At 34.4% G+C, this 16052-nt stretch overlaps 1 protein-coding gene and 1 long non-coding RNA gene across 3 annotated transcripts in view; one reads left to right on the forward strand and one right to left on the reverse strand.

Annotated features, from left to right (window-relative positions):
* Window positions 1-16052, reverse strand: part of LOC143247092 (mutS protein homolog 4-like) — a 97118-nt gene that overhangs the window by 30039 nt on the left and 51027 nt on the right. Inside the window, exons 14-16 of the mRNA XM_076494544.1 lie at window positions 12346-12412; window positions 11914-12098; window positions 5157-5169 (exon numbers count right to left, since the gene is read on the reverse strand). Coding sequence (XP_076350659.1) covers window positions 5157-5169; window positions 11914-12098; window positions 12346-12412 — 265 coding nt within the window. The remainder of the gene's footprint in view (window positions 1-5156; window positions 5170-11913; window positions 12099-12345; window positions 12413-16052) is intronic.
* The window catches only part of LOC143247093 (uncharacterized), a 34487-nt gene that overhangs the window by 7895 nt on the left and 10540 nt on the right, over window positions 1-16052 (forward strand). The window contains exon 1 of one of the 2 annotated variants that reach the window (XR_013026368.1): window positions 4377-4561. The exons of the other annotated variant lie outside the window; for it this stretch is intronic. This is a non-coding gene — a long non-coding RNA (uncharacterized LOC143247093). Of the gene's footprint in view, window positions 1-4376; window positions 4562-16052 lie in introns of those variants that run through there. 2 annotated transcript variants of the gene reach the window in all.

A 16052-nucleotide genomic window follows, 5' to 3' on the forward strand; every position in this document is an offset into this window, starting at 1 on the left:
GCAATGGTAAAAGGGAGTTGTCCAGTAATGACATTAATCTTTATACTGAAAAGTGTGACACTCAGTATCCCTGAGGAACTCTAAGTTCTTGTAAGAAAGAACGGGAAAGTGTTGAACCCACACTAGCTTTGAACTGCCTGCCTATTAAAACATTTTAAATAAAAATGGGCAAATTACCATGCATTCCATATAAGTTGAGGTCTGGCAAAATGCCATACATCCAAATTGTACTATAAGCCTTTTAAAAGTCAAAGAATACTAACACAAGATGTTGTTGCTTGAAAAAGGCTTTTCTGATTGCCATTTCAGGTCGAATCAGATGGTCCATGGTGGAGCACTGTTGTTGGAACCCACACTGGGTGGGCGAAGGGAGGTTATTTGAATTGAGGAACCAAACAAGATGAACATTAAACATCCTCTCCAAGGTCTTACAGAGACAGTTCATCAAAGCAATTGAATGGTAGTTTAAAGGAATCTTTGGATCTTTCTCAGGCTTAGAGAAAGTAGGAAAATAGCCTGGTGCCATGCATCAGGAAAAGAAAACTTTCTCCTGCCAGATCCAGTTAAAACAACCAGAAGAATATAAAGAGAAGCAGGAGAGAGATGTCACAGCATCTCATAGCGTATATTATCAGGTCTGACCAATGTACTGCCATAATGATGAAGAGCCAGCTTGAGATCCACTAGTGTAAAGGGGTGATTATATTCATAGAGACGATCAGCCAGAAAAGAAAGAGGTTATTGCTCTGCTTAAGTCTTGATGGCTAAGAAGGTGAAGTATGAAGCAGTTACACCCCTCCATGCACTCATCCATCACATGACAAGTCAATTATATACAAAGAAAACTGTTGAAAGGTGATTGTGTTGGCATATTTCAAAAATGTTTTCTCTAAGGAAAGACACAGAGGATGTCAAGAATCAATCAGTGCTTTGATGTTATCTAGATTAGAATATAAACCTCGACACTTCCATTGTTTCAAAGTGGACATTTTTACTTATTTATAGGTGAAGTGGGTGGACAGCCCTTCTGTTTAGAACCACATCTTTTTTCTTTATTTTCTTTATTTGAAATAGATCTATTGATCTCCATGGATCCTGCCCTGGGTCGATTGGAAGGAGATTTCAGTGATTTAGGGTATGAAGAAATGTTTGTTCTGCATCTTGGGGCCAGAGAATACAGTGGATGCAAAGAAATGCCTGAACCTAGAACCAAAAGAAGTGGATTTGGGGATCTGCTGGAAGGAATGGTAGGGACAGAGATAACTGTTGATGTTGATTCATCAACTTTCTTAACCATGAAGGGCAAAATACTTTTCATATGGTTTAAGGATGATTCTCTTGGAGGTATGGAGAGATCAGTCTGCACTTCCATTGCAGCAGTGGGATGAAGTGCAGAAACATACGATCAAGATGGAGCAGTGGACAGTAATTTTTTTTTTTCAAATGCTGTTCCTCTTTTCTTCCACCCATTTTGGGCATAAACAAAAGTAAGATTGATAACAGCCACTACAATTGACACAATGAGGGTCTGTTTCACACTCATAGACATCATGGTCCTTGTCACCACAACAAGTACATGTCGAGTAACTATGACATGAAATTTTTGAGTGACTGAACCACTGAAATTGGAAACATCTGAGAGGGTTTGGAACATACATTTATACCTCGCAATTTAGATAACTTGCCTTGATGGTGGCAGTTGGATGTGGTATAAACGTCAAAATTAGGACATTGGTCAGCATCATAATTCCACTTTTGCGAGTGGAGATGTGCTTCACTGCAGAAACTTATGTGGAGAAACCAGAAAGGACATCTAACTCAGGGATGTTCTTCAAATCCCTCTAAGCAATAACTTCTCATGACGAATTCAAAGTAGCATGTGGAATAACCTCAATGGGTATATTCCAAATAGTCTTCAAATGCAAGAGGAGTGCATTGTGTTTAGGAGTGGATGTTTCCACTCATATGTCACTAGAACAAAGCTTTTTGACTGACTTAGGACAGCCAGCAAGCCCCTCTAGTTCCTTCTGAATAACAAAGAGAGACATTTTCCCTAAAGGTTTGTCTGAAAGAGTGTAGTATCAGGAAATGAGGTACAAGTGTTACAGATGTTAAAGATTGCTGCTCAGAATCTTCAAGACATAGTCATTTACTTATGGTATGTTTTTCACTATTTTACTTTGATTTTATTTGGGGTATCCATAATAAAGAAATAATATTTTGTGTCCACTGACCCCACCCACCATGGAGCCCTACAAGGAGATGCACTAGAATGCCAAACAAGAACACTGCAGAAATGTCAGGGTTTTGTAAGCACTATACCCAAACATCAGCATCAGATACAATGTCCACAACACATGTTAAGAACGTCCAACACTGGTACTTGGTTGACCCTAGCTCAAGTGGACCAGCCAATCAACCATGGGGGCTGTTCTAAGGCCATCCATCTACAGGAATTCAAGGTCAAAGTGGTTTGTTAGGGTTGGACCTCTTAACCTCTTCTCCCCTTCCGGGATCACCATGCATGGTAAACACGTGGGTGGATGTTTAGATTCCAGAGGAGGTAAACTGAAAGAACAGAATCTTCTAAGGGAAGTCCCTTCACCATGTACAGGAATCTGCACCAAGGGGTCAAAATATAGGACAGACTCCTGAAATATACATAACAAAAGAAAAAATTACTTGCTTACAGTCTCACCAAAGAGTGATGGATGGTGACAGGTTGAAGACAGTACTCCAACAAGAAAGAAACAGCTGTCCAAAGTAGATAATTAGAGTTGACTGTATGAGATCTAGTCTCAGTGCTTTACAGATGAATTACCAGATAATGTGGGTTATGATGCAGTTAAAAGGTAAGGTATCTGACTGGAGTGTTGACACCAGGAATGGGTTACAGGAATAAAAGACTAATCAAATGACAAGCCAAACCTAATGGGTAAGGGAGGAAGGGAAAAATTACAAACAGAAGAGGGGTGTACAGGAATGAAATTGCAGTAAAAAAGTCAATGGAAGGAGCCTTGAAAGAAATGAAGCAACCCAAAGAATATACATGATAGAGAAGGTCACTGTGATCTGACTGACAGTAAAGGTGAAAGAAGACAAGAAATGAAAATGACAAAAAGAATATTCCACAAGTCCCCAAACTGTAGGTTAGTAAAATCAATACAGAACAAAAATAACATACTACTAGACAGCCATGAAGACTCAATCTGTACTAGCCAGAAAGGAGCAGTTAGAAAGACCTGACCAAGAGTGATGTGGATTATCAAAATCTCTTCAGGAAGAAGACTGATAGAATGAGAAAAACCAAAGTATAAACTGGTTTAATCTTGTCTGAATGTATTAACAGCAAAGGTGAGTGTATGATGAACTGAAGACTAAACATAAAGGAGATAACTTGGAATCAAGAAAGATATCAAATGTCTCCCATGTAGAAATACCTCACTGGAGAGAGAGCTGATTAAAATTTGAGGATAGAGAGCCATTCTTTGGGAGAAAGTATGTCAGAACTTAAAAGGTGGTTTGCATTGAGGACAAAAGCATCTGGAACATGACACAAAGAGATGTATGTCAAGGGTGTGAGTTCAGAAAGGGAGATCCATAAACTATCACAAAGGGAATATGAACGAGTGCCTCCTTAGCTAATGAAATAATCTACCAACATGGAATAGTTGGGACAAACAAACGATTGGTCAGTTCTGAGCAAGAGGAAGAAAGTAAATTAAAGTACACTGTTAACATAATAATATTTCTCATCCACAGACCACTGTCCTGAAATTTCTTGCTGATCAATCCATTCTTCCCAATGTTGGAGATGAGTATCAGGAAAGAGAAACAAATTTAAAACAGTTAAAAAAAGCTGCAAACCCAACGATGTGAGGGATACGTTCAACCACCAATGTATGTAGTCAAGGAGGGATTAATCTCTTGATGAAGTAAAGCCAATAATTCCACAGACAAAGACAGCCACCTGTATAAAGGGGCTGACAGAAGATACACCTTCCAAAGTAGTAAGTTAGAATTCAAAATTTATATTTAAGATAAAGAACCAAACAATTGTGTTGACAGAAAGAAAGAAAAACTGTAATGAAGTATTAAGCTTCATAACTGGGTAGAAATACAAGACAATTCCATGTCAGAGTAAATTAGAAATATCACCATTGTATAATAAATAATATTTTTGGTGAAAGAAATTGATGCAAAGATGCGAAAAAGGAAAAAAAACTTGAAAAGAACAAAAACTAAACATTTGAATCCTGGCACTGCTAAATGAAAAGTGATAGTTAGGTAGTTAGCACAGAGGAAGTCACACGAGTCACTTGGGTGTGTGTGGCACTACTTGGTGGAAGTTTGTCATATGATAATTTGCCTGTGAGAATTAGTTAAATCAGGTGTGTGGGAGCGAAAGAACTGTGGTATGTGTAAACATTTTAAAAAATAGAGGGCAGCACTGAATCAGAATAGCTATGTATGTGAGCAGAAGTAAGGTACCTTGTTGAAAATTCTCATGTATTTTTAAAATAAAGAAACATTAATTAACTACCATCAGAACAACAAAAAGGTAATATATAGTATTCTAAGACAATATAGCATTATCTTGTACATTACAAATAAACTAGTAAGCAAACCAATGATATACAATATCTAACACAAAGTTACCCCATACTTTAAGATTAATGGGATTCAGCATTTTGGTAATTATGAAGTTATCCTGTAATGTGGTTTTGCCTGTTGGTAATTATGTATTTATAAAATGAATGTGTACTGTGGCATTTCCTTGAAGTAATTATGTATTAATTCCAGTATCCTGCCATGTAATGTTGCTTTTATATAATTACAGTGAGTATGGTTTTTGTGCTATCTACACTGTGATCAGAAGAGAGAACCCTGTGTTTTTGCAGTGTAAATATTCAAGTCCAAGAGTATAAGCTTTGGTACTATCATAATAAATAGGATGGAATATTAAAAGTTCTTGCTATGTGTGAGTGTTATCAGCAACAGTTATAAGAGCTATCTCTCAGTCATAATTTTATGTTTCTTGTGTTTAATTAATTAGATGTATATCTATGAAGTTTCATTTATGTCACTTCGCAAAAACTCAGTACCATTTGTAAAATGAAATAAAAATAATAATATGCATAAAAAAATATACTTACCATTCATCTTGATCTGCAAGGAAGAAACAATAAAACTGTGATTTTAAAATCAATTTAATCAAGTTTATCAACAGTAATGAAATTGTGCTTATAAATTAGTTAATAAATTTATCGTTTTAGACAATGTTGTTAAGTAAGAGATTATCTTAGCATTACCATTTACCTTCAAAAGAAAACATAAAATGATACATATTTAGTATTAACTTACATTCTATATCCTTAGTAAAAGCAAAGCTCTTATCACATATTGTATAATATTTTGTCATGAGATTATCTTTTAAAAATGTTAACATTTAATAGAAGAGCTATGTATGTTTCACAATATGTATTAATCTCACTTCATTAGTCAACCAACATTGGTAAATACTTCATCAGCCTACAACATAGATAAAAGTTCTTACAGTGGTACCATACCTAAACTCATAAAGATTTGATATATTTTATTTTAAAAAGAAACAGAATAATTCAGTGTGTTTTCAGTAAGACAAATATAATTAGGTGATCTTAAACAATCAATATTGAGAAATGTGTAGATAAATATAATTAGATTATCTTAAACAGACAATAGTGGCGAATGTGTAGACATAAACATAACTAGTTGCATGAATAGGAAATACACTATACACTTTAAATAAAAGTCCAAAGATACAACTTTTGAAAAGTTTATTTTCATTTAACCTTTTTATAATGTGTTGTCATGAGATTATCTTTTAAAAATGTTAACATTTAATAGAAGAGCTATGTATGTTTCACAATATGTATTAATCTCACTTCATTAGTCAACCAACATTGGTTTCTGACCATTGGTACCTGGTCATCATCAGGTACCTGTCTCTGTTTTGTCAAATACTGCATGAGCATTTTGTTCCAATTTAGAAAAAATATAGAGTGGAATGTGTTTTGATTTAAATATGGTTTTATTTCATGAATATTTAATGGTTCTCATATATTTTTCTTCTATTAATGTTGTTCTCATTGCATAATATTGTAAAGTTGTTAATGGAATTTATTGTGCTGTATTCATAAATGTGTGACAGGGATTATTTTATTTGATCCCAGTTTTTATGTTGTGTCCTATTCTGCTTCTGTAAGTACTAATGCAACAATCACATTGATACTATTAAGTTCTTCCATCACTGAAATTATCAGAATAAACCTTCTGTAGATGATATACGAATTGAATGCTCAGTTTTTGAATAAAAGTAACTTTACTGTATCACTGTACACATGAAGACTCTGTCCAAACTGTAAATTTTGTAATGATTGTTAAATTTTTTTAGAATTCTTTGAAATTCTAGAAGACCTTTAACTTTGAATTTATTGTTGTCATGCAATGGTTGGATGAGAAAATCTAGGAATAGTGCAAGCTCATGGTTATAGCTACCATAAATGGAAGAGGTGAAATGGATGTTAAATGGGTTTTTATAAGCCTTCCAAGCACTAAACAAACAAGGGTTACGTGCATTTGTGACTCTTAAGCTGTTTACATATTCTCTGTTATTTCATTGTTATTTTTTAACATTAAAAATAGACTATTCAATTGTCTTCTATAACATTCTTCAGGAGTTTCAAGAAATTTATTTTCTCTGAACATGCCCTAAAGAGCTTGAAAAAAGAATCTGTAAACAGATATAGAGCAATTAGTCACATAAACATAAATAAAATTATAGCTTATATCTTCAAAATATTATTTTATTAGCTCAATATTTTACTATTATGCTTCATCAAAAGCTATCAATATCCTACAGTCAAACTGAATCTAAACTGAAACACTGTAATTCATAAATTGAACATTGATACATGCACAGAAAGTTCATTGCACATTAAAATAATAACAAACATTCTTGAATTATATTGTTAAGACAAATCAAACCAACAATACTCCATAGACATAACTGATATTATGGTTGAAGAATCTGATAAAAGTAAATTATTTGTGGTTTTAGCAATACATAGTTAAAAGCAAAAGATTTATACTAATTTATCGAGTAGAGATAACTATTTTAAATTAAACAAATCCTATTAAAACACTTGAAATTAAAGATAGAATTTTTTTAATGAATTAAAGAAGTTATCTATATTGCTTCACAGCTGGTAAATAATCTAAAACATATAATAGTCGAATTCCTTAATTCTATGGGATAGATTGAATTATGATTACAATTAGAGAAAACAGAGAAGACTTAAAACTTTCAAATATTTCAAGAGACTGGTTAAAATGAGCTCTGAAGTTTGAAGTAAATAATTCAAATTTTATATACAAATCAGTGTAATAATTATGTGTAGAAGTAGTTTTACCTATAATATTTATGCATGCATTTGAATTAAAAACATTTACTTCTTGTAAAACAAGAGAAACCATTGACACATCATTGTTGAACAGATTCATAGATGACATATGGAGTGTAAACCACTAATTTAGAAACTCTTTTTGGTTTCCATAAGTTCTTGAATACTGTCACCCATTCATAAAATTTATACTTGTTTATGTCATACAAGATAGAACTTTTTATTTCTAGATACTACAGTTCATTTCAGGAATGGGGAAATCATTACTGGTATTTTCAGCAAGTCATCTACTAGAGACCTATGTCTGCATGTCCATCCACATCACCCCCCTGCTATAAAAATAGGTGTAATTATCAGCTCCTTCCATAGAATTGATAAAGTTTCTAATAACAAAGCAATCCTCCTCAGTGTGGTGATGTATGTGATGAAAGGCCCTCCCTGAGAAAGTTCTGTTCTTTCAGTTTACCTCCTCGTGGATCTAAACATCCACCCACGTGTTTGCCGTGCACGAGAGGAGAGAATCCTGGCGGTTCACGGGTCCAACCCTAACATACCACTTTGGCCTTGAATTCTTGTAGATGGGCAGACTTGGGGCAGCCCTCTAGGGTCAATTGGCTGGTCCACTTGGGCTAGAGTCAACCAAGTATCAGTGTTGGATTTTCTCAATGTGTGTTATGGACATTGTATGTGATGCTGGTGTTTGGGTATAGTGCTCATAAAACCCTGGCATTACTGCAATGTCTTTTTGTGGCATTATAGTGCATTCCCTCATAGGGCTCCAAGATGGGTGGGGTCAATGGCCACCAAAATATTATTTCATTATTATGGATCCCTCAAATAAAATAGTGAAAAACAGTCCATAGGTAAACGACCATGTCTTGAAGATTCTGAGCAGCAATCTTCAACATCTGTAACACCTGTACCTCATTTTCTTATATTAAATTCGTTTTCAGACAAATCATAATGGCAAATGTGTCCCTTTTTTATTCAGAAGGGACTAGAGGGACACTTGCTGGCTCTCCAAAGTCGGTCAAAAAACTTTGCTCTAGTGACATACTGTTAGAAACATCCACATCTAAACACAGTGAACTTCTCTTACGTTTGAAGGCAATTGGGGATATACCCATTGAAGTTACTCCTCATGCCACTTTGAATTTGTCATGATAAGTTATTGTTGAGAGGGATTTGAAAAACATCATCAAGCTGGAGATACTCACTGGTTTCTCCACCAAAGAAGTTTCTTCAGTGAGGTGTATCTCCACTTTTAAAGATGGAATTTTGATACTGACCAATGTCCTCCTTCTAACATTTACATTACCACATCCATCTGCACCATCAAGGCAGGTTATCTTAATTGTAAGGTGCAGCCATATATTCCAAACACTTGCAGATGTTTCCAATATCAGCACTTCAGTCACTCAAAGACATCATGCCATGGTACCTTGATATGTTCTCATTGCAGTGGCAAGGAACATGATGCCTGTGAGTGTGAAACAGACCCTCATTGCATTAATTGTAATAGCTCTCACCCACCCTACTTTCTTTCTTGCTCTAAGTAGGTGGTATTCTCGTGAATGAGCTCACCAACACTGCAGCTAAGTCTGTCTGCTCTGGTGTTATCACTGTTGTGTCTGTTCCACACATGGACTATAGTCCTGTATTCAAGGCTCAGCTCGATGCCAGTTGGCAGTCGACTTCAAGGGAGCAACACAAAAACAAGCTTTTCCAAATAAAACCCTCTACTGGACATTGGTTGTCTTGTTTCTGTAGAGATCAAAAAGAGGAAGTTCTCCTCACTAGACTATGCATTGGTCACAGTTTTTTAACCAATCATTTTCTTTTATCTGGGACTGATGCACCAATGTGTTTGTATGACATTCAGGTCACAATAATCCACATTTACTCTTTTGCCGTCATTACGACTCTCAACAACAGCACCATTTTAGACTTGTTTTGTCTCAAAGTTTATCCATAATGTTGAACAGTGTCATTGGTGATGGAGACACTGTACACCTTACAAATGTTTTCAGTTTGTAAAGGCTCTTGACTATTAATGCTACTTAAGTTTTTAATTCATAGATAATACCTTTTTCTTAATATGATTCCTTTTTATGATTTAAAGTACAACTAGTTCAATATGAAATTAGAAAATGGCCATAACATCAAATAACTCGAAACCAGGATTGGAAAGGCCAACTTCAGGTGACTAACATTGATGTTTGAACTTACCTGTTAGTCATCCTGGCAAGTTATGATAATTAAAATTATGCTACAGAAAATCTTTTAAAACTTGTATTACTGTAGTTTCTCTCTTACTGCTGTAAACTAAGTATAAAAATTGGATTTAACGCTATTTATGTTTTTAATTCAAAAATTAAACTTTGTTTTGTTTTACCATGATTCCTTTTTACGAGGTTTATTAATTTTACTTTACTTTTAACTTTTTACCAGTTGTTTGACAGGGATAGCCTAGTTGCTTCATGCCATAAGACATCAAACCACCCAACAAAGAAATATGGGAGAAGGCTTGGGAAAACCTGATCACTTTTTAAATGAAAATGGCTATCCACAGGAATTTATACAATACATAAGAACTTTTGATAGGCAAAAAGAAAATAATGTTTCTTTTAATCAAATAAATAAAGAAAACACATTTAAAGCTCAGGATACTTGGGTGATTCCACATATAAGTAATAATATCACTACAAAACTAAAGAATAATTAAAGCATCAGATCTAACTATTAAAATAGTATAAAATCAGGCATTTACCTGAAACCATTAACAACAAGTTTTACATATGTGAGAAAGAAACACGATGTATAAAAAATAATTGTAAAACTACTAAACATTGACTACATGATGGTTTGATTTGTTTTGAATTTTGCAAAAAGCTACACAAGGGCTATCTGCACTAGCCATCTCTAATTTAGCAGTGTAAGACTAGAGGGAAGGCAACTAGTTATCACTACCCACTGCCAACTCTTGGGCTACTCTTTTACCAACGAATTGTGGGATTGGCTGTCACATTATAACACCCCATGGCCGATAGGGCAAGCATGTTTGGTGTAACAGGGATTCGAACCTGCAACTCTCGGATTACGAGTCAAGTGCCTTAACTACCTGGCCATGCCAGGCCCTACATGATGGATGGCATAAAAAAAATGTTGTTTATGAAGTAACTTATGACAGATGCTCCAGTATGTATATAGTAAGAACTTGCCAATCCATGATATAATATCTGAACCTATGTGTGACATTCAAAACCTCAGTACTAACAAAGTTATTGCAGAACTTTATGGAAAAGAATATAGCCTACCACAAGCAGATACCACTTCAATATCTTATCTAAATTCCATAACTTTCTAGACAAAAAATTAAAGAAATCATTTTAATCAAGAAAAAGGAACCTAAAATAAACAAATCCAAAGATTGGTAATTAGTGTGGTGATGTTAATGTCTTCTATTCTAAGGACAATGATATTAATAGTGTGTTTATTGGTTTATACATGTTATTTATTTAGCATTGTTGAAATGATCTGTCTTGAAGCTATAATAAAGTCAAGAATTTTTTATATTATTTTACTATAATATAAACTTTCTAAACACGTGTATCAATCATAAATTTTTGAATGATGGTGTTTCACTAGATTAGTGGACTTGTAGGATATTGATAGCTCTTTATGAAGATGTAGTAGTTAAATATTAAGCTGATACAGGTCATGATTTTATTTGTTTTTTAGAAATGACTCATAATAAACTTCAGTTTGCCTTCAACAGAGTTAAGAATAATAGTTTCTGTTTGTAAATAGAAGTATAGTTTACAGGCAGAACTATTCAAGTTACAGAGACAAAAAGTTAAAAATTTTTAAACTTTTTTATCAAACTGAAGTTTACAGATTTTTCTTTAAGGTTTCTTTTAAAATAAAACTTAGGCAATGTAAAACTTTGAACTATAATGTAACTCTTAATGCTCATTTTATTATTAATGTTAATTTCATTAATATATATTGAGAGTAAGATTGCTTAATTAACTTTTAAATGTAACAAAGTAAAACCTCATGATGTGCAATGCAGGTATACCCGTAATCATAGGGTTACCTGTATTTAGCTTTAAGGCAACAAAAAGAAAAATACAGTTATCTATATAATTAACCGTTTTTCACTTTTCTCTCATATAATTTAATGGAATATTAGGTGTGATTTCAAATTCACATTTCATCTTGTCACTTTTGTTCCACCATTAATAAATAACTAAATATGACATTCCATATATACGGTAATTAAATTTCCAGATAATGCACGGATCATATATATGTAAAAAACGGCTCGTTTGGGTTGAGAAAATATTTATATATTTCTCTACAAGTGGGTTTTCTCGACATCACTGAATGCACAGATCAGATAATCATGTATTGGTTTATTTTTAAAATATCAAACATGTAATATAGTGTGATAAAAGAAACTTACCAAATCTTCAGTTGTGAAACTTAGTGTGTTCTTCTTCTTTACCACCTTGATGAAGACAGGATGGAGATGTTTTACAGTAATGTTAGGCCTTCTATCACAGCAAAGCTGTATATATAATCCCTTTAGCATGTTGTAACTGATCTTCAGGGGTAAGTTGTGTTTTTCACCAAGTTGATGGATCATTTCTAGAAGCATGAGTGAAAATCTTCACATGTAACTCCAGAGTTATTATTTTAGCATGTGTTTCTTCTGTTATTGAAATTGAAAATACAAACTTGTTTACGTCTTTAATACTCTAAGATAATGTTGTTAGATTGTAAGTAGTAAGAATATTTTATTACAGAAAACACTGATACAGAAGTACAATCTAATAAAAAGTCTATTTAGTGTGTTTTTAGAATTTCTCTAGAGTAAGTGTATATAATACTCTACCAACAACATCGTCCATACTTTCTGTATACATTCTTCTTGCGACATCCAATAATCCATTAATGTTTGGCTGAAAAATCAAAACATTTACAAAAAGGTTGAAGTGGCTAGTTTTAAAACAGCGAAATTATAAGAAAAAACAAAACAATGAAATGTTACTTGATTTTAAATTGATTTGTTTATTTTCTTCAAATTCATGTTACACATTAGGAGACTCATTAATATCGGAAGACTTGCATGTTTAAAATGTAGAAAAAAGAAACCCACATTAATTATTTGTTTGGTGAAAGTTATAATTTTCTTATACTGAAAAAGGTATTTCTAACAGGTACTTGCTACCACTCAAAAAAATAGCTATTCTAGATCAGTGCTGCCCTCTATTTGCAAACATTTTTTTCACGTGCCATAAGTCACTCCCACACATCCCTCAATTCACATGGTGTAACTGATTCTCGCATGCTGTTATCTTATGACAAACCTACAGCAATAGTAGTGCCACACACCCATGTGATTCATGACTTCTTCTATGTTATACTTCTTAACTATCACTTTGAGTTTAGGCAGAAATGTAAGCACTGGTTGACAGTGGGGTGGAAGAGTGGGAAATATGAGTGGAATTAAGTACCTTACTTCTACTCATAAACACAACTATAATATCACATTCAACAGGTGGAGAGGCAAATGTGAGAAACAAAGCAGAAACATTTTTCAAAATTATCCAAAGGAAAATGTAATGAATTTTAATAACATGGAAGATTGTAACAGTTCTGTACTAGGTATACGCTTTGGCAAGATGTGACCTATCCAAGTTGTAAGTTGTGAGAAATACATCTCAATGGGATAGGAAATGGTTGGGCAGTGATCCTAACCAGTGTATTATAAATTATAACTTACATCTTTCTGATGAACAGAATGTTGGTAAAATAAGGAATGACCCCCAAGGTATAGATTGGCTAGGGCGAAATAGAATCTATATGGCAAGTCAACTGTATCCCCCAGTAAACAATATCCATTTTGGAGTAGGTCAACAATCATTTTATTGGTATGTTAACTACAATCCAAAACCAAGCTGCTGGGGACTGACATCCACGCAAGGGTAGAAAAGAAAATAATACCATCTTCATTTCAAGTTCAACTAAACAGAGGGGAAAATCCTTCAATATTTATTTAACCCGCTTAAATCAAACAGAGTAGAACCACCTTAAATGCAGTAACATCCTTGAAATAAAGACATTGAGGGGTAGTACAAAGCAACCAAAAGTAACCCAAAACACTTGGGATCCCAAATAAGGGATCCCAACCGTTATGATGGTGTACTTGGATGAGTGAGAAGCCAGGAACTTCCTGAACACATGTGTGAGAACTTATGTTGATTGATTCAGCTCTAAATCCAAAACACCACTACTGGGAACAGACATCCATACAGAGATAGAATGAGGGATCCAAATTGGCACAACATGCATGTGGATATGATTTTGATTAGTTCAGCTTTAATTCCAAACCCAACTGCCAGAAAAAAAAAATTATGCAGGGGTAGAATGAGGGATCCCAACCATTATGATGGTGTACTACAAATCTATAACATCTCTTTGGACAAACCCATGAAAAGAAGGAGTGCCCATGTGGAAAACATCTTATTATATTCACCAGCAGCAGAAAACCACCATTTTTCTCTCAAATGAATGGAGTCTTTGTTGTTTATATTATATATCTTTCATTCATGAGGTTACTTTCATGATCCATCACCCCAAGGGCTTCAAACTGAAAAGTGATAAGGATTCTGTTACTCTAATGGAAGAAACAGGGGGAAAATACAGCTGAGAGTCTGGAGGAATGTTCACACCAGAGACAGTCCAATGCATAACCACAAAACCCTATTTTGAAAAGCAGACCAGACCCAATTTATTCAAACTACAGAGTGACAGGGATGTGTAACAGTGCCTTTCTGCTTTTCTCTTAAGGTCTATAGGTTAATATGGTCTGGAATAGGCATATTTATGAAGTAAAGGTGGTGCAAGGAAAAACCTATGAATGATTTTGTAGAACACTCCATCTCTAGTTTATGTGATTGCAGTGAACTGTGTGCATTTTGTGGTCATGGAAATTATGAAACTGAAGTCAACATGGCCTTACAGTGCAGGTTTTAGTTCAATTTTAAGTGACTGAAGTGCAAGGAAATGAAACTGTGGGAAATGGAGTCAATGAAAATAAGCCTTAAAAGAAGTGAAGCAACCCAGAGCATGCACAGGACAGAGAAGGTAATCCAGATTTGACCAAGAATAAAGAATAAAGGCGTAAGATGTCAAGAAACCAAATTGATGAAAAGAGTATACCACGTGATCTCACAAATTTTAGCTTAGTAAAATCAATCCAGAAGAAAAAGAATATATCCAGCCAAATCTGTGCTTGCCAGAAAGGATCAATCATAAAACTTGACTTGAAGTGACAGGTTTCATGAAAATCACCTCATAAAAAATGATAAAAACCAAAGTTATAAACTGGATCCATCAAAAATTTGAGGAGCTATCAAAAATTTGAGGATCTCAAGGCCACTCCTTGAAGAAAGGGTGGCAGAACTGGAAAGGTAATTAGTAACAACGGTTAAAGCACATGGAACATATGCTAGAACGTATATATCAAGTGTGTGGGTTCATATAGGGTTTGGTTTGTTTGTTTAGAAGTTTGTGCAAAGTTACACAAGGGGTATCTGTGCTAGCCATCCATAATTTAGCAGTGAAAGACTAGAGGGAATATAGCTAGCCATTGCCACCCTCTGCCAACTCTTGTACTAGTCTTTTTACCAATAACTAGTAGCATTGGTCATCACATTATAACATCCCCATGACTGAAAAAGCAGGCATGTTTGATAGGATGGGGGATTAAAACTTGTGATTCACATATCATGAATCAAGCTCTCTAATCACCTTGCTATATCAAGCCTATTTTAAAAAAGGTATATCTATTCTCTTTCATAAAGAGAACAAGAACATGCACCTCTATGGTGAGTGATATAAGACACCATTGTCAAATATTCAGAATTAAACACAAGTAGTCAAATCCTGACCAGAGGAACAAAATGAACTAAAACACATTGAACTACAAGTGCCAGGGTGTTGACACTGTAAAACCTTTTGTCCATAGACCATTGTCCTGAATTATTCTACTAATTGATCCATGCCCATAAACTTTGGAAATAAACATCAGAAAAGAGAAATAAACTTGGACTAACAGGAGAAAGCAGTAAATCCAGTGATGTGGGGATATGTTTAATTACCAATGCATACAGTTAAAGAGGGAAAAGTTAAAAGGTGAATCCAAAAGAACCCCAGTGAGAGACCATGGATCAAGCAGTATCTTCTGAAAAGACTACAGTGTGCCAGACCAAAAGGGAATAGTTCTTCCACAAAACCTATTAGAAACCACATCTTCCCAAGGAGTTAGAGCCTCATTAGTAGTGAGACAGTTCACCATAAGTGATTGAATAACAGAGGTGGATATTTAAAACGACACTCCATAAAGAGGTGAGATTGTTAGGTGGGTAACAGGAAAACTTACCTATCTAGAAAAATCCAAATACCAAAGTTGATATGTAAGAAACAGATTATGTTATGATCAACCCAATTTGAAAGGAGCTAATAAAAGCGAGATATCAAAGTGATGGTGTTGGTAAAGTCCAACAAAATACAGAAGATGAGTAAAATGCAGGCCAT

The sequence above is a fragment of the Tachypleus tridentatus genome, chromosome 3, assembly GCF_004210375.1.
Source record: "Tachypleus tridentatus isolate NWPU-2018 chromosome 3, ASM421037v1, whole genome shotgun sequence".
NCBI lineage: Eukaryota > Metazoa > Arthropoda > Merostomata > Xiphosura > Limulidae > Tachypleus > Tachypleus tridentatus.